Source organism: Thamnophis sirtalis, unplaced genomic scaffold (assembly GCF_051295495.1).
Source record: "Thamnophis sirtalis isolate CommonGarterSnake01/CBP01778 unplaced genomic scaffold, rThaSir2_p1.2 scaffold_1, whole genome shotgun sequence".
Classification (NCBI taxonomy): Eukaryota; Metazoa; Chordata; class Lepidosauria; order Squamata; family Natricidae; genus Thamnophis; species Thamnophis sirtalis.
In genome coordinates, this window is record NW_028261381.1 from 84,813,491 (window position 1) to 84,836,872 (window position 23,382).

The 23,382-nt window shown below is 35.6% G+C and overlaps 1 protein-coding gene across 5 annotated transcripts in view; it reads right to left on the minus strand.

The window, feature by feature from the left end:
- The window catches only part of GALNT18 (polypeptide N-acetylgalactosaminyltransferase 18), a 391,276-nt gene that overhangs the window by 129,819 nt on the left and 238,075 nt on the right, over positions 1-23,382 (minus strand). For 4 of the 5 annotated variants that reach the window (XM_087718060.1, XM_087718067.1, XM_087718037.1 and 1 more), the window contains exon 4: positions 2,192-2,375. In XM_087718060.1, the coding sequence (XP_087574186.1) occupies positions 2,192-2,375 (184 nt within the window). The remainder of the gene's footprint in view (positions 1-2,191; positions 2,376-23,382) is intronic. The other variant, XM_087718044.1, reaches the window with a different exon arrangement.

The window sequence follows — 23,382 nt, forward strand, 5'->3', positions numbered from 1 at the left end:
AATCATAACCCATTATTATATTTACAGCCCAGGAATACTACCTCCCAGTTTTAAAATCTATAGTCAAGTGCTAAATAATCATAAAAATATGCTTGGGAAAAAGAGTGCAAGATAATTTTTTGAAAGTACCGGTAAACTCTGGAGATTCTGACCATTTGCTATATTTGTAAATGTCTGGCTAGCCACTAGATGGCAGCCAGGAGATACAGAACTCTTTTTGCTATTAGGTGTCTGGATTTTTGAAGGCAGGTATGATAGCCTTAAATTTACATGACCAGTCATACCAACTATCAAGTCTTCTCATTTAGGAATTATGGAATATGTTGCCATGATCACCTCCATAAAATTATCTATTATTGTTTAATAAAACTATAATATGCACTCACCTAGGGTTTTTAATTTAAATTGCTCTTTACAGAAGGTTAAGTAAGGATTGAAACAGCAACACTGAATGACAGAAAAACAGGCCGTATTGCACAATGCAATGAACATATTGAATTAACTCATCTCTTCTTTCTTAGCTTTTGTATATGGGGAGAATTCTGATGAATGCATTAAGAATGAGGAGACTAGAACATATTGTGTTCATATAATAGGACAGTGCAGTTTCTTTGCATACTTCCACATGGAGCTCCTCAACTGCCACCAAAGACTCCTCTTATCTATATATCAACATATAGCAGTGCCAGTCATTGAATGTTCATGCAAATATCCTACCTTTAAAATATTCCAAAAGCACGGGCCCAGCATATTCAGGGTTTTACTTTGCAGCTCTATTAAATTCCAAAAGATACTTTGACTATATTGTCTTTAATCTGATAACCTAACAATGCTTACAAAGATCTGTCTGATGCTCAATTAAATTATATGGAACCCAAGGAAGTTCTCGCTATACAGATGAAGAAGCATACATAGTTTCCCATGCAAGGTGAAGAAAGTTTCCTCTGAATAAGGCAGTTCAAATTGTGCAGAGAAGCAATTCAGAAAGTTCATGAACCCTCAGGTTAAAATACCTCTGGCCATTGTCTTTTCAACTCAACTGAAGTTCAATTTAATACCTGTAGAACAAATGATCTTTTATAGTTCTCTCAGGCATTGGATGGAAGTGAAAATGGAGAACATTAATAGAATAGCTCACACATAGTAATTCCCTGAGTCACTAGTGTACATTTGTCTGAATTTTATCAGTCAAATAAGCCTTAGAACAGATGCTTCAGCATTCTAAATGTTCCAAAACATTTTTCATCACTGTATTCAGACTAGTTCTATTTTATAGAAGTACTTAAAAGCAAAAGTGAGAATGCTTCAAGTGTTTTGGATTGCAATTCTTATAATGCCCCTTGGGGTGAAAATTCTTCTAATGCTATTTACCATGTTCTTGATGGGAATTCCAATCCGAAATATTGCAGGGAAAGTCTGAAGCATTGCAATTACCATCTAGCTAGGCAATGTTACAATTAATTTTTTAAAAGTCTGAACTTTTACAATAGCACTAGATTTCATCTATTGTAACTAGCTGCTCTGCTATTAGTGGAGATATACACATGTGACAGGGCTGCACTCTAAACATCTAGATATTTGCTTCTTAAACTAAGTTAATATTGGAAATTATACTCACATTCTTCACTTGCTTACGTTTTCTGATTTTTCTGTGGGTTTCTTACTTCAGCATATTTGTAGCTCTGATAATTGTGGCCTTGGATATAACTGTCCTTTAGATCTGTCTGTCTGTCTGTCTGTCTGTCTGTCTGTCTGTGTTTATATGTGTAATCTTACTTCTGGCTACACGAAACCATGCAATTGGTAAAAATATAGAAAGTTAAATGATGTCAAAATTACATAATAATGTAATTTTGATTAAATCAAATGTAAATAAAACTATTCCATAAAGGCTGAAGCTTTTGTTGTTATTCTTCATTAATAAGTTTTCAACACTTCAACATTAGTGAGTCTTCAAATTTAGTTTTTACTTACATTAATACTGCACTGAAACTAATGGCCAATTGACAGTGGATCTTTAACACTGCATAACTGGCAATGAAAAGGATTTTGTCCACTAATATTTAAGCCACTATACCCAGTCTCATTACCGCATACACAATTAGAAGATCTTTCTCATGTTGCATCCTGCAGCACTCTTTCATTACAAGTCTACAAAAAATGACACAGATCTAGAAACATCAAGACGTACCAGCCCACGTTGAATTCTACATGTGCATCAAAGAGTGCAACTACTGGAGCAGTAGCTGCCCTCCAGCCACTAACACGAGATCGAATCAGCCCCTCTTGCTTGCTGTGGCGGACCATCTTAATGAACCCCGGTTTCCGTGTGTTCAATTCATCAACATATTCTTTTAGCTTCTCTTTCAGCTCTTCTGCATAAAGACAAAGAGGGTTAGCAACATCTGTCATGCTCCCAATATCTATAAAAGCTTATCTACAGAGGAAGACTAACAGTGTCAAAAGGGGAGGCACCTGGAGCAATTATAGCCCTACCTTTGTTTACATGTATGAGATGTAAAATTATACATATTAAAATTACCTTGCTGCACACAACAATTCAATAGCTATTAACCTTCCTATAGACTATCCGGTGTCTGTATTTTGAACTGGTTTTATGAACATAAAGTGTCAAAAAGAATAAGATCCTGAAAGCTGCTCTATTTTCAATAAAATCCATTTTATTTAACATATTAAATAAATGTGCTCACTTAGTAGTGATTGTTGAAAGTTACGACAGATCTCCGCCGGACTACTTATGACCTGGATTTGAAGTTTGAAGGTCACATGATCATATTTTAGGTGCTTGAAAGCAACCTACATTTACAGTTCTTTGCAGTGTCCAGCAGTCACATGACTATGATTATGACCTTTGTTTACTGGAAATTTGTGTTTATTTCCAATTTTCATTAAAAAAAAGGCCATTATGGACAATGGATTTGCTTAACAACTGCCACATTTGCTTAACTGGTAACTGGTAATTCACTTAACAACTGCCTCAAAAAAGGTATTAAAATTGGCCTGGCTGTGTACTGGACCACTTTAAGACTGGATTAAGTCATAAATCGAGGACTATCTGTATTTTGCAACTATGGAAAAAGAGGTATATTTATAATAGCACCTATAATTATTATTTGAAAGCCCTTTCCTTCCTTTCCTTTCCTTTCCTTTCCACATTTCATTTCATTTCCCCTCACTTCACTTTTTTACTTTCTATTAGAATTTTAAATCTTTTCTTAAAACTTCTTTCTTAAAATTAAGTACATACTTTTTAAAAACCATGTATAAAATATGGGTTTGAGATATGAAAATTATGAAAAAAAAACTGTTGGCATTAAGGAGCTGGCAACAGAAGAGTCATGGGTTGTAACCCTGTTGTGACAGTCTTATTCGCTCCTTAATTCTAATGCATATTTTCCAAAGCCATGCAACTTGCATGTGATCCTTTCAGTACAAAGGCAAGATATTCTCTGCCGGAAATATATAAAGTTATTAGTTTTGTTAACCTGGGCCTTAAATGCTATTGATGCATGAGAAACAGAATATTCATTGAATCTTATACAGTAAAAATATTGGAAGCAAGGAGAAAAATCTGATAAATTATTGACCACTTGATTGAAACAGCAACAACAAAGTAATATTATTTTTAGCTCAGGGAAAAGTATATAATGTCTCTCATCTTTCAAATGAATAATTCTTTTTATTTTTGTACTCAATTCCATAATATCAAATCAAAGGTTCCTGCATAGCAAATCCATATTTTTTAAATAATAGAGTACCTCTAACAATTTAATGTGCAACATATCATTGGTTTTCCCCATGTCTAATTAAGCCACTACTGCCAGTTCTCATGTCTTCAACTATATTTTTAAACAGAGATCAACAGTTGTTGCCTCTTTTATAAAGGCCTCAATCTACAAAAGTCCATTTAGTGACTGTTCAAAGCAGAGGTGAAATTCAGCAGTTTCTGACAGGTTCTGGAGAACCAGTAATGGAAATTTTAAGTACTTTGGAGAACCGGCAAACACCACCTCTGGCTGGCCCCAGAGTGGGGTGGGAATGGCGATTTTGCAGTATCCTTCCTCTACCATGCCCACCAAGCCACGACCACAGAACTGGTAGTAAAAAATTGAATTTCACCATTGGTCCAAAGTTGCAACGGCACTGAAAAAAGTGATTTATGACTGATTTCACACTTATGACCACTGCAGCACCCCCATGGTCATGTGTAAAAACTCAGATGCTTGCTTGGCAATTAACTATGACTATTGCAATGTTCCAGGGTCTATGATCACCTTTTGCAATCTTCTGACAAGTAAAGTTAATGGGGAAGCCAGATCAATTAACAACTGTGCTACTAACTTAACAACTGCAGTGATTCACTTAACAAATGTGGCGAGAAAGGTTGTAAAGTGGGGCAAAACTCACTTAACAAATGTCTTGCTTAGCAACAAAAATCATGGTCGTAAGTGGAGGACTACGTGTATAGCAATGTAATGATCAGTTTTCAGACTACTAATAATTAAGGTGATGATTAGTTTTGTTGTTAGTGAAAACACTTACCTGTTCTCTTATCAACACAAAAGGAAAGAGCGAGAGAGAGAGGGAGGGAGGGAGGGAGGGAGGGAGGGAGGGAGAGAGAGAGAGAGAGAGAGAGAGAGAGAGAGAGAGAGAGAGAGAGAGAGAGAGAGAGAGAGAGAGAGAGAGAGAGAGAGAGAGAGAGAGAAATATGACTGCCGTAATATTTGTTGGGATATATTGACAATAGATTGGGAAGAATTTCAGTTGTATTACTGTAACCTAAACCCATTTTGTAATAAAGTATTGCTAAAGAGACTGTGAGAATCATGCTGGGAAAAGAAATTACTTTGGCTTGAGGCAGAGGCCAAGAACCTTACAGCTAGATTATACAGAATAAATTAATGAAGGTAATATACTTTGTAAGCTTTGTAAAAAAAAATGCTGTCAAAATTTTATCATCTGCATTTAGCAAAGCAATCAGGCAATAGCTTGTATAGTCTACAGAATTTTTTTCCTGGCTTTAATATGATAGTTGTATCTGGAAAAGCAGGTTGCTTAGGAAAAAAAATATAGGCATCTTTGCTGCCTTCCTCCCCTCCCCTCTGATTCTTTGCCCCAGTGTCAGCACAACAGAGTTGCCAATAAAGCTGCAACCTTGAAATAGGTGTGGGAAGAGATGGGAGGGAAAACAGAGGAGGGGGGCACTTGGAAGATCTACAGCTACCAGCAGAGAAAAGCAGCCAACTAAAACAAGATATTTTTTTTCTTCAAAGGGAATGCGGGATCCAGAAGAAAAAGATATAGCAAAGCAATTTTGCTTGGAGTTTGTCAGAGAGGATGAGATGCTGCGTCCCCTCCATCCTACTCCCAGGCACCCTACACTCTGCATTTGAGTCTATGTTGACTTAATGACCCACAAAATTCCTTAACGACTGCAACTGGGAATGCCAGAATTGCAATTGTTGATCAGAAGAGTCGACTGGGCAATCACATGATATGTCCCTGAGACTGACTGAGATTCTGGGCTCAAATATGGTTGCAAATTGAAAACTACCTATAACAGCAATATGAAAATATTGCAGTAGTATTTCATTAGTAATATAAAAGAGTATAGTAATTGTTATAGTAATAGTAATTATCATAGTAATATAAAAAGAATAGCAATAGAATAGAATATAGGATAGTGCAGGAGATGAGCAGATACAGCTGGAGAGAGTAGAATTAAGCATGATATCAGTTTAGAATCATTAGGTTCCCACAAATGGTCCAAGTCCAACCCCTCTTCAATTCTGCTGACCCATATCTGGAACCAATTTAGCAGTGAACTTTAGTTGAATAGATTCTTCTGTACAGGCTTGAGCAATACATCTTTTAAACTGTCAGTAAACACATGGTCCTGATCAATGGTGGGATTCAAAATTTTTTACAACTGGTTCTGTGGGCGAGGCTTGATGGGCATGGCAGGGGAAAATCCCCATTCCCTCCCCACTCCAGGGAAGGATACTGTAAAATCTCCATTCCCTCCATACTCCAGGGGAAGGATACTGTAAAATCTCCATTCCCTCCCCACTTCAGGGGAAGGATACTGTAAAATCTCCATTCCCTCCATACTCTAGGGGAAGGATACTGTAAAATCTCCATTCCCTCCATACTCCAGGGGAAGGATGCTGCAAAATCCCCATTCCCTCCCCACTCCAGGGGAAGGATTCTGTAAAATCTCCATTCCCACCCCACTCCAGGGGAAGGATACTGTAAAATCTCCATTCCCTCCCCACTTCAGGGGAAGGATACTGTAAAATCTCCATTCCCTCCCCACTCCAGGGGAAGGATACTGTAAAATCTCCATTCCCTCCCCACTTCAGGGGAAGGATACTGTAAAATCTCCATTCCCTCCATACTCCAGGGGAAGGATGCTGCAAAATCCCCATTCCCTCCCCACTCCAGGGGAAGGATACTGTAAAATCTCCATTCCCTCCATACTCCAGGGGAAGGATGCTGCAAAATCCTCATTCCCTCCCCACTCCAGGGGAAGGATACTGTAAAATCTCCATTCCCTCCATACTCTAGGGGAAGGATACTGCAAAATCCCCATTCCCTCCCAATCAGCTGGGACTTGGGAGGCAGAAATAGATGGCGGCAGGGCCAGTCAGAGATGATATTTACCAATTCTCTGAACTACTAAAAATGTCCGCTACTGGTTCTCCAGAACTAGTCAGAACCTGCTGAATACCACCCCTGGTCCTGAACCTTTGTGCCTGACAGATAGAGACAATAGACAACACTCACATATAGATTTGTAAAGTTTACATTTCACTTTTATATCTTTTTTTTTCAAAATAAAACTCCTCCCCCCTCCTTATAGGAGGATAAAGAAAAATCACCTGTCCAAGGGCCAGAGCTTATGTGGTTCTTTTGACTCTGAGTCAAGGTACAGTTTAAAAAACAACCCATGACATTGTATAAATTCATAAAAAGAGGTAGATACAATTTCAGTCAAAATTTTTTGATTATGTACCTTCACTTTATAGGAGCAAAACTCCCAAACAAACCCATGTTAAAAAAAAATCTAATACCATTCTTCAAGAAAATTGTTTGAACCACATGCTTTCCCTGTTTCATGAATTTAATATTATATATGTATTAATTCTTGTAGTAATAACTGAGTCACCATATTAGCAGTTTGCTCTTGTGAGATCAAAAGATTAATCTTATGCAAAAAGTCACCAGTCCATCTAATCAACACTACAGAATCTAATATAAAAATACAATTTTTTTTATTAAATCTGAACCCTGTATATACCCCGAAAATTGTTGAAATAGAGGAATGATATTTTATTGCTACTATTTCAGCCTTGAAGCCAGTGTTTTATAAAGTTTTTGCCCTCATTTCCAATAATTCTGTTTTAATAATTCATTCTTATTAATGATTTAATAAGTATTCTGAATCTAAAGTACACAAAGAAATGATCCAGTTTCAATTTACCAGATACAAATAAAGTTCCTGAGAAGCATTTCTCACATAGGACTTAGAAGCTCCTTATTTCTTTCAAAGTATTGCATTGAAATTTTGTCCTTGTTCATAAAGTATATGCAATAATAAGACCCACAATATAAGCCTTGAAAAGATTAGTGACCTGAAAGAATCAGTGTTTTGCTGACTGTCTACTAATGTCAAAAAAAATACTTCCAAATCTTCTTTTCATTGGTTAACAACGTGCAAATCTTTTCATTGTGACATATTTAGTTACTGTCTTAATCATTAAAAAACAATTACTAGCATAATGGGGGTATGGTCTGATATAAATATACAGTTGTGATACTACATATACTCTTATTTTCAGTAGAAAATTTTCAGATGCTGTTACATGTCCACTAAATTAAATCCCAAATACTAGAATGTTTCACTATGAAATTTGCTTGAAATAGAGCTAATACCTAATGAAGGATCCAATTTTTTTTAAATATATGATATTGATTTTTTTTAAAAAAATACAAAAGTTGTAACATAAACAAACAGAAATAGAAATTGGAAAACAGCTCAGAAAAGAATAAAAGTAAAAGTGCAGAGAAAGAAAAAGAAAAAAAGTAAAAAGAATGACTTCTGATTTTCTTTAGTGCATGTAGAGATATAAGAATGAATCTAATTCTTGCTCTAAGGTTAATATCTGTCTACATTATTTTGATAATCCCATATAATACTAATGATCAAATTTCAAAAACAGCTTTTCATTTCTTTCAGTTTCTTGCAAAAAAAACCAATGTAGTTTTTAAGTAGAAACAAAATTCGTTAAATCTTTTCTGCCATCAAGGCAGTCGATTTTGCCATCTCTGCCAATTCCACCAGCTTAACCATCCATTCTTCCATTGTGGATATTTTTTAAGTTCTTCCAACTTTGAACATATAAAAAGTCTTGCTGGCATTATCATATATAAAACCAAACTTCCATAAGATGTTTTTATTTTTGGTCCACTAAGCCCCAAAGAATTATCTCTGATTTCAATTGTTTATTTACTTTTAAAATATTCTGCATTAAGTTTGTCCTAAATTTCCATTTTTAATAAAGGTTTATACATCTTAGCAATAATCTGATCATTGTTTTACATCAAATTCACTTTCAACTTTTTCACATTCACATTTTTCTTATCCAACTTAAATCTTTGCATTAACTGAGCATAGGAAAACCAGTGGCATGTAAAATATTTAAATTCAATTTTTTCGTTTTTAAGTTGAATTCTCTTTGAGGAAGAAAAAATCAACTAATCAGCATAGGTTAACAATTTTTATTTAACTGTTATTTCTATTCTAACAAAAGTTTCTTGGGGTATGATTACAAAAATGATATTTAAAATGCACATTCACTTTGACTTTATCATATCAGAAATAACCATGTCATCCAAATCTTAGGTCATATCCTTCCAAAGTCTCCTATTGCTTAAAATCACCCACTCTTTCATCCAAACTAGACAATAAACTGAAAATAATAATAATAATTTCATGTTTGGTAATCCTAACTACCCTCTTTCTTTAATATCCTATTGGAGTTTATATTTAATTCTTGATTTCTTGCTTTTTGCCATTTGTCTGAAAGAAAAATAACATTCTAGGTAAAACATTCATCTTGATTGCAGAAATTCTTCCCAACAATGACAATTGTAATTTTTTCTCATCCCATTATATCTTTTTTAACTTTATCCCATACCTTAACAAAATTATTCTGAATCAACATTTAACCTTTTTCTCAATTTTTAAATGAGATTCGTTCATCAGAATACCTTGATCTTTGCAGTCATATTTTAGCCAACCTTTATTTTCTGTATATTAATCTTAAAACCTGCTAGCACACCAAAATATTTCATTTTTTTCTGCAAAAAAAAAATGCAATTCATTTTAGAGGATCCTGTAAGATTAAAACCAAATTGTCAACACAAGACTGTCAATTTGAAAGTTTCATTAAAAAAAAAACTCCATTATTTTCTCATCTTCTATGTTTGGTGGCTATTCTGTACGGCTGAACAGTTTTGGAAAATGATTTTCAAAGAATGAAACCAATTCTAAAAGTTGGACTTTCTTTCCATTTTTTAAAAAAAACCATACTACATTCCCACAAAGAACAATGGATTTACCAGGTACAAGGATATTTCATACTTCTTACTGGAAATAATGTACAATTCCTTCTATAGAAGAATGCAAATATGCCTCAATGTCTGAAATAAGTTCATATTTGAAAAACAAATATTGAATTAATTTAATTCATAATGAAAGACATTTTGGACTATAATTTCATACATGGATTTATACCACACCCAAAATTGGGTTTCTCTTCTGATAAAGTTAAGTCAAGACAGAGCCTTTGCTGAGAAAATGCAAACTACTGTAACTTCTTATTTTGTTTCATATTTTATGTTGCATTGATTACTGTTAATACTTGTATAAAAATTTGTCTTTAATAATAAACCTGCACATTTTAAAATAACACAAGATTTTTAGCCATGTAAAATGAACCTAATATTAAAAAAATCCCATTTAACATATTCAGTTGTATTTAGTTGAACAATGTTTGTCAGGAGTGTGTTTTGTCTCCTTTTTCTTTTAATTGTACCTTTCTTTCTTAAAATAATGTATCAAAATACTCAGTAGCCAGGCAAAAGAAACACATATTATATTCAATAAATAGAGATGAATTTAACTTTAAAATTTTTCTCAGACATTTCACTTCTCATCCAAGAGAATTGTCCCAGCCATTTCGTTCTGTAAGAACTGAAGAAGCTTCTTCGATGAGAAGTGAAATATCTTCAAGCAAAACAAAGAAATTCCAGTTGCCTTTAAAAAAATTTGGAAACAACCTTGACTGAATGACTGAGAATCTCCAGAGATAACTTTAAAATTTCAGTGCTTCACAATAAAATTCTTATGTATTTTAAAACTCCAAATAAAATCCTAAAATTAAGAAAGTAAAATGAAATAATATGAATTAGAATTTTTAAAAACCCTGTAAGTGCCTAAATTTTGAACAGACATATCAAGCTGCAGTATGAAAACACCTGGGTAAAGATGTTATTCTACATTCCAATCTACAATCAGAATGATGAAGTTACTGGATTTAAATAAAGAGACTACTATTTGTTTCCTTTTTCTGAACGATATGCATGGGATTCTGAGCTACAACCTGATAAGATCACTTTTTTCATTTCACAATCTAGGACAATATATCTCAACCTAGTAAGTTTCCCCACGCCAACCAGGGAATTCTGGAAGTTAAGGTCTACACATCTTAAGGTTGCTGAGGTTGAGAAACATTGATCTAAGGTTAAGCAAATAATTGCTGCACGAAAGGGAAAAACATTTCTCATCTGCTAGAAGATTAACCCTGCGGAATTGTTTTTGCTGATTTTTGAGAAAGCTAAAACTAACATTTATTGGTTGCAATTCTTGGATTACCCATTTTAGGATCAGTGAAATTCACCTTCTACACAAAAATGATATGAAATCCAATTCTGTCAAACACAGTTATTACACACTCAATTGTACATTGGTCTACGATTGTAATTAAACTGCAAGCTTCAATGGAATTTTCTGATTGTGGAGGGGAAAAAATCCTATGGTTTCAGTTCTATATTACCTGAATTTTAAGAAATGACCATCACTTCAATGTTCCTGAAAAGAAGAAGCACCAATATCTGTATTTTATCAGTAGTCAAAATTCAAACACACACTTAAAATTATGACAATGTTCTCATTTACTTGGAAGACAGCTTTTCCTATTAAAGCAAGGAATAGGCTTTGGAGCAATCATGACAGAAAACAATCCCTGAGTTGTTGTAAAGAGTCTCTGATGATACCTACAAGGACTTATAATACAATAGAATATTTCACCCTTTACTACTTAAACCTTCACTTTAGGCTTAATTGAATGAAGGGATTCAGGAACCCACAAAGCATTTCTTTTGTCATTGAGAATTAGGGTTCAAGCTGTCTCTATGCTGCATCAGGTTCTATACTGTGAAATTTTTTTTTATCTAAAGCATTATCTTTCCAAATTCCTGATGTGTGTGTGTGTGTGTGTGTGTGTGTGTGTTGCATTTGTGCTGATAAATAAATAAAGGGAGACTAGTACAGATCTATTTCAAGCTATTTAGCTCTCATCAGCTAGCCATATCCTTACTGGGAATCGAACCTGGGCTGTATTACATATCAGGCAGTTATATTAGCCACTAAGCCACAGGCTCTCTTCCTTTATCAACTAGGCCAGGGAAATAGGTATGTATTGTGTCACAACCCCTGGTATGCCCAAATATGGGAGGAAGCATACTGCTTCCTTTCTCTGTCAATATATATACACACACATACATACATACACACACACATATACATACATACACACATACATACATACACACATACACACACACACACACACACACACACACACATATATGAATCTCAAGAGTTTGCTATCATGCTGTTTAATAATTAATCCTTTAAGATACAAAACAGATTTTATCCTCTGATGTTCTACCACAGGGAATGCATTGCATCTGGGAAACTTGGTCAAGTCATGTAATTTGATTGATAGTGTAGGACAGTGTTGGTGAACATTTTCAGCACTGAGTGCTGAAACAGGAGCATGTGCTCATGCCGGAAACTGGAAGAGCAGCCGCCCGGTGTGCATGCATGTGCTGGGAAGATGAGCTTTCAATTTCGGGTGCACGCATGCTCTCTGGTCCCCTGGGCTTCTAGTTTCTGATGCACATGTGTGCATGAAGACCAGCTGTCCAGTGTACATGGGTGTGTTAGAAACTGGAAGCATGCCAGGAGGCTGCTCTTCTGGTTCTTGGTGTGCATATGCACACTGGGCAGCTGGTGTTCGCACACACATGCACACCAAAAACTGGAAGCCTATGTGGCTGGTGCTCATTTGCATGCCAGAAACTGGAAAATCATTTTCCCAGCATGCGCATGTGCACCAGGTGGCTGTTCTTCCAGTTTCTGGTGCTCCCGCGCATGTGAAGACAGATGGCCAGAACCCGGAAGGGCAACTGGAGATGGTTTGCATGCTCACACTTCTAGCAAACGTGCCAGAGGTTCGCCATCACGGGTGTAAGAGGAATTTCTTCTGAAGACATTATGGATGGAGGCTATCTAATCAAAGTTGGAGGCATGATCAACAAAAGAATATGATCCAACCTGGTCAAAACTGGAATGAGATTTGGAATTTAAACTGGGTAAGTCATTCTTCCTATTGTCTTATGCAGGAGAAATACTGTACATTTTTAAAATATTTTGAGCAAAGTGGGTTGAAACTCTGTGAAAAACATTTATGAAAATGAAATGGAAATAAAGCTTCTGAAATGTTAAAAGTGGTAGAGTTTAGATATATTTTGATTTGAAATTTTGCTTTTAAAAGTACAGTTCTGGACTTAGGAATGTATCTTGCTGCGGGTGTCAATATGATGGAATTAATACCACTATTATGCTTATGGTGCCAAGTATCTTGATAGATTTCAAAGAAAGATTTCCCACAACGTTTAATCCTCCTGAAGATAATCCAGTTCTGCCAAGGAATGGTTGTCTGATTGCAGAGATCAATTTAAGAGCAAGATTACTTATTAAATTCTCAATGGGTGAAAATTAATTAAAGAGAGAAGCAACTTAGAATTAAGGAGAAATTTCCTGAGAGTTAGAACAATTAATCAGTGGAACAACTTACCTACAGAAGTTGTAAATGCTCCAATACATGACATTTTTAAGAAGAGATTGCATAACAATTTGTCTGAAATGGTATAGGCGCAGGGTTTTTCTGCCTAAGCAGACGGTTGGACTAGAATACTTCTAAGTTCCTTCCAACTCTATTATTCTATTCTATTCTCATTCTCTGTAGTATATTATATGACTAGCTTTTGTTCCTATTTCTTTAGCCATATTGGTAATTTATTTTTATCTTTCTTTATCCTTCTAAGTAGTCCCAAAATTGGAATGAAGCTTGGATGGTCCAATTTATCTCAGGGAAATGAAAATCTAATTCAACCTAATTCAATATATTCATGGATGTGAATTATCATCATGATAAACTGCTAGGTGAGAATTCTGGGAAGTAGTTTAACACACCCTGAAGGCATTTGTTTATGAAGGTTTTCAAAATCTTGTTAAATGTACTTGAACAAAAGCTAATCTAGAAATGAAATGGAAGTAAATAGCTTTAAGGCCAGATTGTCTACTTCAACAGGTTTAAGGGTTATAATGAAAAGACTTAATTTAGAAAATCTCTGTGGCAATATTGAACCAATTTTTGTAAAGGCATACTGTAAATTATCTGATTTTTGCAGAAACTGTTTTTTAACAATAGTTATTAATGCATCAGAATATAAGGTGATTTTCATTATGGAAGGTACTGGAAAAAAGTACAGTAATAGCCTTTATAGTACAAATAAAGTTCTTTTTCCATGGTTTGCATCTGAATGTAATTCATTTATATATTGCAAAGCAAATAATTAAGTATCCAAGGATTGGATGCACAGATCAGCTAGAAACTGAAAAATAATTGGCAGTAAGTAATCAGAAACCCCAATCATCTACTGTAAGTTTGAATTTTTGTTTTTTCAGTCATGGTTAGGGGAGAATATTTACTTGCTAGAATTCAAGGACACACAGAGAAACATTTCCTGCTGCCTAGATTCAGTTTCAAAATGCAATTTATTTTATGTCTTGATGTATTAATCTACTAGTTAGCACTAGTCTGGGAATTGAGATTTCCCGCTGATAACATTCATGATAGATGAGGCCACAATTGGTCATTTTAAAGCTGAATGTATCCTCTTGACTTATTGTAGAGATATCTCATGCTGACTACCATATAAGATGCCTCAGGCTCAATATTGACAATAGCCTTAGGACTGTGTGGCTCTGCATAATTTTCTAGTATTATTTAACTTAATTACAAATATTGTGCTTGATTTTGTGTAGTTAAATTTGTCCTTATTTTTTTTCCCTCAAGGAAACTAGAATTTTTCCCCTCTTAGGGGAATTAGAACTTTTAATTTATTGTTGAGTGAAAAGTAATGCCTCCAACTCTATCACTTTATTATAAATATGCATATTTTAATAAATGAAGCAGAAAATAATCCTTGAAAATCAGATCTTTTGTTACCTGCATTTATTTCTCCACATAATTACCATCATTCGCTACACACTTTTGCTAATGATAGACAAGATTCTTAAACCCATCACAAAAGTACTCCATACTTAGTTTCTTCAACCAAGCCCTGGTATTCATTTCCACTTTGTTTGAGTCAAACAGATTCCCCAAAATGGCCGTTTTTGGGAGGTTTTTTAAATTTTCCTCTTCAAAACCTTGCTGTGTCTTATACTCCGGTGCATCTTATACTCTGAAAAATACGGTACTTTAATTTTTGGCAAAAATAAAAGTCTAATGGTGCTAAATCTGGACTATATGGTGTATATATAGTCTGTTTATTGGAATGAAGTTTGGATGGTCCAATTTCATATGGTATATCAAATAAGAGTGTGAAATCCAACTTCAAAATTTCCTGTTTGGTAGTTCATGAGATGTGAAAGCTTGTTTTGTTTTTGTTTTGCCTTTATTTGTATGCCGCCCTTTTCCCTGGGGGGACTCAGGGTGGCTCACAATTCAGAAGAGAGAGCGGGAGAAGACAAACAATAGACAATACAGCATGTTAAAAAGAGAACGCAACAATCGTACAATTCGAGTGGGGCTACAATCTTAACCCCAGGCCAGCCGGGACAGCCAGATCTTTAAAGCGGTGCGGAAGGACTGGAGGTGGTGAGGGTCCGAATCTCCACGGGGAGTTAGTTCCAAAGGAACGGAGCAGCCACCGAGAAGGCTCTCCTCCGGGTAGTTGCCAGTTTGCACTGGCTAGAAGATGGGATTCGGAGGAGGCCTAATCGATGTGATCGAATCGGTCTAGTGGAGGTAATTGGCAGTAGGCGGTCTCTCAAGTACCCAGGCCCACTACCATGAAGGGCTTTATAGGTGATAAGTAACACCTTGAAGCGCTAACATTATAATGTTGCCACAAAATTTCTTTTTCCTTCTGGACTAATTTGAATCATTTCAAAGTTATGAGTGATAGAACATAGTACTCTGAATGGTACTGGATTCAACAATATTCATGTAAATAACAGTTTGTATTCCAATAACACATAAATTTTTATGTTGGAGTCTGGATTTTGTTTTGTTTTTCAGAGGATACTTTGTGACGATATTCAATGGATTGATTTTTGGGTTAGGGTTCATATTTTGTTGATGATGGTATAAAACAATTCCTCACTTAATTTCTCTAGGGTTTGAACCAAATGTTGAATATTCCACTAATAATAATAATAATAATAATAATAATAATAATAATAATAATAATAATAATAAAAAGTTTATACTCTTTTTTAAAGGTAATAAAATTTTAATACAATATAATAGCAGAATTGGAAAGGATGTTGGAGGTCTTCTAGTCCAACCCCTTGCCTAGGCAGGAAACCCTATATCATTTTCACAGAGATGAAGGGAAGGAAGGAGTAATTCCAGGTCTTTAAAAGCTTGGAAACCTGAAACCTGAGAGCAAAAATAAACAAGCAAACAATCCAGAAAGAAGTCCCTCTCAGAGCATGGTAAACAGTAAACGGAACTACAGATAAAATCAAGTTTATACTTTACTTTGATATTGAAGGCCTTTATACACAAATACCATAGCACTGTGATTTATCAATAATTGATAATTATGTGGAAGTTACAGAACAATCCAAATTACATGGTTTCATACTCAGAACCAGGGAAAAACTAAAAATCAGGGATGTCAGCCAGGAGACTATTACAATAATTTAGTTGAGAAACAACTAAGAAATGGACCAATAGAACTGCAGTTTCCTCCTTCAGAACCTCTCACTCCCAAAACCTGCTTTATTTACTCCAAGGAATCCTTTTCAAGTTGCTGGTTTCAAAATCTGTTGGGACATGCTCATGACATCCATACACAGAAACTGTGTATAAGCAAAATTATGAGTATTTCACAGTCAAATATTGAACATATTCTTTAATCAAATTTGATTACTATGTTTTAAGACGTTAGTGTACATGTGTGCATGCGTGTGTGTGTTTGTGTGTATGTATGTGTCCATGATTACACATAAACACACACACACACACACAAAGGTTGAATTTAATGTTCAAAGTAGAAGGTAATGCTGCTATGTAGGAAAAAAAGTTTTGGAAAAATATGTAAGGTTCTACCGACATGTTCTGCAAAACGGTAATTCTCAGTTATCCTCAAAATGATGAAATCTAAGGGTAGGCTTTGACTTGTCTCCCAAGTGCAGATTGTTAACGCTTGTAAGGTGATTTTAAACATGAGAAACTTTGTAAAATAGCTTTGGGGATGTCATTCAAAGAAGATGTAAAATTCTTCAGGGCACAAGTGAGCCTTTCTTCACTGTGAACATAATGTTGTGCATAAACATTGTACCTTTGGAAATGTTCATTTTATGGAAAACTATGCTAGCACACCATGGCTTTTTCAAAAAATGCTCTTGAGACTCTTAAATTCCTTTTCTGTTTATTTAAGCATGATTAAAATGAGAGCATATTAATTAACATTCTTTTCTGTTTCTTAGCCTAGACATGCAGAAAGAGACAGAGAGAAATGAAATAATGCATAATTTTCTGGAACTATTTCAGCCCATGCTAATTTGTCCAAACTTAAATCCATGTTGGTAAGTAGTACCTATCCAAGTACACTATCCAAGTATTAAACTCAGAATTATGCCTTTAAGATACAGTATCTTATTATAATGGATGGGAAAATCCACCCATCCGTTCAGTTTTTCTCCTTCTGTCTCTCCATATTAGCATCATTACAGACTTGAGTGATATCTCCCTAGTGTCTTGAACATTTACCAAAAGCATCTATGGGTGGTGTGGGAAAGGGGTGTTGATTCTCCATCACCACTGCAAATATTATGCATTTCCAAATTTTTCCAAAAATGGTTATTTAATTGCATGTGTTGTTTGTGTTTGTGGGGAGAAGAAAAAAAGAGAGGATTGCATGTAATCAATTGAAAACATATCTAGTCTTTCTAAAATACTTTAAGGCTTTCACCGCAATGACTCTTCTTCATATTACATACACACTCACAATTCTGAGTAGTTACTTCCAAAAGTATGTGGTTTTAAACACTGGCTGAAAAATCTCATGTTAACTGATCTCATGAATAAGATGAAAGACAATTATCTTCTAAGCTTGGGAGATACTCTTCTTTTGAAATAGAGGGTATGGATTTAATTTTGAGAATTTCCTCTGACATTCTGGAACTGTTTTAGTTGCTGTCTTATTAGCCTGATAGCAATAGCACTTACCCTTACTGTGTTTCTCAGAAAATAAGACCGAGTCTTATTTACCTTAGACTTGAAAATAAGCACTTGGGCTTATTTTTGAGGTGGTCTTAATTTTTTTGAGGTGCAGCAGGGCAGTTTCGGTGAGCCAGGTGTGCAATGGAAGCACCGTCGCCTCCATTCTGAAACTTCAGCATTTGGAATGGAGGCTTTTTGGCGAACAGGAGGAAAATGGAGAGGGGGATTTTCCTGCTTGCCATCCTTCCCTCAATCTATGCTGAGCTTGAGAAATGGATGACAGGCAGGAAGATCCCCCTCCCCATTTTCCTCCTGTTTGCCAAAAAACCTCCCGCAAGCCTCCCCAAAAGAGAGGAAAAGCAGAGCATCTGGCTGCAGAGCTGCCAGCTTCAGGGATGTGACCCAACAAGTGGAAGCACTGTGCCCAGAAAGAGAAGGGGAAAAGTGCTACTTGTACTTGCTCCTAGGGTCCAGTGGGCTCCAGCTCCTCCCCCCCACACCCATGCCACCACTCATGCTGGACATGGCCATTCCCCCGGGATTATTTTTAGGGTAGGAGTAATATTAGGCCCATCCCCCCAAAAAATTAGGGTTCGGCTTATTATTGGGGTGGGTCGTGTTTTCAGAGAAACACGGTATATATCACTCCACAGTGCTTTATAGCCCTCTCTAAGTGGTTTACAGAGTCAGCATATTGTCTCTAAAAATCTAGGTCTTCATTTGACCGACTTCAGAAGGATGGAAAGCTGATTCAACCTTGAACCAGTGAGACTTGAACTGCCACATTGCAGGCAGCTGGCAGTCAGCAGAAGTAGCCTATAGTACTGCATTCTAACCATTGCACCACCTTGGCTATCACTGAACTGATCACTTAATTTTAACAATCAGAAAGTGAGACTACAGTAATAAACAGATTGAGAATGCATATACAAACATATTTTAACTGTAATAGCTACAGTAAATTTAGATCAGAGATTGGAATGGTTACCAGGAAAATAGATAGTTTTGATGCTTAGCTTCTGGTATTTCTGGAAGCATTGGTCAAGACATCTAAGAAAAAAGATATTAGATCTATATGGATAAGTGTTAAAAACATTTGAGATTCCTCTTTAAATTGATATTATTATAAACAGAATAAAGTATTGTGTTTTCTTTTCATGGCAAAATTGAGACTCCTGTTCTTATTGCATTCTTTGTATCTCAACAAATCTAGAGTATTAAAAGATCTTCTGAAACAAATCTGGAAGTTGTACACAAAGGGGCTGCAAAGCTGAGAAAAAAAAAGAGAGAGAGAGCTCCATTTATGTGAATGCAAATCTCTTGCAGCCTTAGCTTGTTCTTCTAATTCCTTTGACAGCCATCCTTAACCTGAAATGAAACTTTTCAGCCTCTGATTTGATTATGTACTTTTGACAACTTAAGCATTGTTTTATTATGTGCCAGATTCATTCCACATGTCTTAGCAAAGAAAGGATAAGGGAATGCAGTGACTGACAATGAGCTATTTACTGCCTCTTCCAATACTGAGAAGTTTCTAACCTAAGACAAATGGAAAAGAGGGGTGGGTTATTCTCCATATCTCAGTCAGATCCTATTAGGGTACTTCTGCTTAGCTTGTTCCTGCAGCTCTGATGTCCAATCTTGAGCAGTTCTGCTGTGCAATCATTACAGTTGACCATTCCTTGTACTTACTAATAAAAATCAATCAAGCCATGCCTGAAGTACTGCACAAGACTTTTAAGAACAGCAGATAGCTAATAAAAATGTGCATGCTCTGAATGGTAATAAATAAGACTTGAAGAGTTTACTGGGCTTGATGGCAAAGCTGCAGACCTTCAGCCATTTCCAATTTAATAATAATTATTAGAATTGAGAAGACAGCATGTACACAAGGATTTGCGGATGATGCCATATAATTCATTGGCAGCTAGACATGGTAAGTGTGCCATAAAACAAACACTAAGTAGGAGATGTCAGCATGCTAAACTCTCTGACCACTCCTAAGTTCTCTCTTATGATTATGCTTCTAATATTCTCTGGAATGCAAAGCTGAAAATATTGGAGCACAGGATGAACAGGCACGAGATTCCTATGTGGACAAATCATTAGGAACATTTCTGATCCCATCCAGAAAATATGTAAATCTCTGTTGCTTCTGATTACAAACAACTGATTAGGAGAGAGCAAAGTTAGCTGGATGCTATATAAACAGCCAAAGTGAAATCCTTTTTCACATGTAAGAGGTTATTTTTGCCTTTTATCACGAATGTGCAACATTTCTATGGAACTTTAGAAATGAATGTAATTTGGGAAAGAGAAAGTGAACTGGTGCTTTCTACCTTACCTTACATTTAAAAAGGAAAAGACATCATATAAGTCATATACATACATACATACATACATACATACATACATACATACATACATACATACATACATATTTCATCAGGTGTCAAACTGGTCCTGGATAGTGTCATAAACTCATCCATTCTTCCCCTTTCCCTTTTCATTTATAATCAAAATTGCATGAATAATTCATGTCCTGATTTCCATTTTTTATAATCACCAAAATTAGTAACAAATCAAAAATCTGTTCAGTGGAAAACAGATTTTTGAGTCTTTCCATTCCTTTCCCTCTGACACCATTTTGACTGAGATATTCAAGGTTTTTTGTGCCATTTTTTCCTATATTTTACAAAAGATATTTCTTTTGCAACTGTCATATCTTTATCTTTTCCTCCCGCAAGTCCTCCTTAAAAAGGATCTGACAACCAGCAAATTTGGATAATTTCCATGGTTTTTTTTTTTAATAAACAGGCCACTTTTTTTACTGGTACTAATGAATGTCTGTGAATGATTATCCGCTAGCTAGCTATCTTGACCAGCCATGGAAGACTTTTATATTTGTGGGTTGTTTGGGAACAAAGTCGTACTTAAACCTACTTGGTATCTATGTTGTTGGGGAAGACTTTGCTGCTAGAGGCAAGGTCTGGTATGTAAGTATGCCCCAACTGGCATAGGGTTCAAAGACAGTCACACAACCTTGGAGTTGGTTGGTCACTCAAGGGTGGTTCCCCTCGGCTTTTTTAAGTCTTGAAATTTTTGAACCCTGTTTTTATTGTTTTTTTACACTGCTGTTTATATGTTTTATTTGTAAACCATTCCAGAGTCATTTAGGTGAAAATGACGACGTAGACATTTGATAAATAAATATTGTAGAAAAGCTAAGAAGCCTATTCAAAAGAATTCCAGGGGCTACTATATATCAAATGCAAACGCTATCTGCAATGAAATAAATGTTCAAATTCTTATGCCTGTTTCTCCCATCCGAGCAATGCATTTAAAGGACTAAAAGGGATTCTGTTTGAGCAGGAGAGAATAACAATCTAGTTCTTCTTTGGGTAACTGCCAGATTTGGTATCCAGCTGCCTGCTTTTGAACATGTGAAAATTTATTCCCACCTGGCTTGAAGTCTACATGCAAAGTCCAAGAAGTTTTTTTTTATCTGTCATCATTCCCTGCCTCCCTTATTCTGGATAGTCTCTCAGGCACTAGTGTTTCCTGCTGTGTGAAAGAGATAGTTCCTTGCTTTATACCTTGCTTCCAACTTCTAAAAAAAGGGAAGGATTCCACTTGTTTTCAAGGAAAGGATCCTTATACTATTGAGATAGCTGTAGCAGGTGTTCAAGCCATATCTGCTATTAAGTCTGCAGTTTAGAGGGGAGAGCATTATCAATAAGAACTACAATCTTCAGACATGTTAATTTCCCCAAAAGTCCCCAGGTAAATTTTACTGATTTTTTTTCTTTTTTGCATTTGGTAAGCTTGTGCCGAGTTCTTTAAAAATTAGCTAGGTGAATGAAATTTTATTTGAATTTGCTGTTTCTTATTAAAATTGTAGGAAAAGTTAAAATCCTTTTCATTTATTTAAAACCAGCCCAGGTTCACTTGAAATTTAACACTGTATCATGGTTTGACATCACATCAGGGATATTCTGGTTTTTAGAGTAAGAGATACTTTGAAAAATTACAAAAAATGTCCAAAATATTTTAAAGATACTTGAAATATCCTTAAGAAATATTTAGTTTTGCAAAAGGATGGATTTCTCAAATGCATAATAAAGCATTGAAGTGTATCATTATACTTTTTGTCTTTTTCCTATGTCATTTTGTACCATTTATTTATTTCTTGCTTAACTATGATTTGATTTATTCTTCAGTTTTCTTCAGCCAAAATCTTGAGAAAAATTCTACAGTTCATTTAGTAATTCTGGAAGTGAACCAGAAAAAGTCAATGATGAATTGGTAAACTCCCTTTCACTCTACAGTCTTATACCTGTAAAGAAAAAGCAGGACTAGTCTTCATAAAGATACATAATCATACAGTCCTAAGATCCAGATGGCTCCCACCCAGTTAGTTTTTGGAAATTTCTTTTGCAAAGTAAATTAAAAGAAAGACTACAATGGGGAATGGGCACAAAGTTATGCATTAATGCTTGAAAGTGAACACCATACATAATTAAATACATTGATATTAGATGTACTACCTGACTTTTTAGAATGCATACTGGTTACATGGTCATTTCCTCAGATGAATACTAATCACTGCTACTTTATAATAATTTCCAGAGAATAGTTCCATTAGTGTTTCGCAGCAAAAATAATAAATGATCTTGCAGCACCTTAAAGAGTTTCACATTTATTATTGCAAAAGATTTGCAAATCATAGTCCATTTAATGAGCTACATGGTGTATAATTTATAGATTTGATGGACTGAAAATTAATCCAAGAAAATGCATAGCCTATATTTGTTAGTTAATATTGGTACGATAAGACTGGTACATCTTTACAATTTAATATAAGATTAAGAAGTCTCATCCTTCTGTTTTAGGATCTGAAACACAGTCTAATTACTATCATGCTATATGTATACATTGTTTTTAATATATACAAGATTGGCATCTGACCCTCTCAATTCCTGGCAAAGAATTGGGGAAGAAATGGAGGTAGTGACAGATTTTATTTTCCTGGGCTCCAAGATCATGGCAGATGGGGACTGCACCCAAGAAATTAAAAGATCTTTGCTTCTGGAGAGGAAAGCTATGGCAAATCTAGACAGCATACTAAAAAGCAGACACATCACCCTGCCAACAAAAGTGTGTATAGTCAAGGCTATGTTTTTTCCAGTTGCAATCTATGGCTGTGAAAGTTGGACTATAAGAAAGGCTGAGCGCCAAAGAATTGAGGCCTCTGAACTAGGGTGCTAGAGAAGACTACTGCGAGTCCCTTGGACTGCAAGGTGGTCAAACTGGTCAGTCCTAGAGGAGATCAACCCTGACTGCTCTTTAGAAGGCCAGATCCTGAAAATTAAACTCAAATACTTTGACCACCAAATGAGAAGGAAGGACTCACTGGAGAAGAGCCTAATGCTGGGAAAGATTGAAGGCAAAAGAAGAAGGGGACGACAGAGAATGAGGTGGCTGT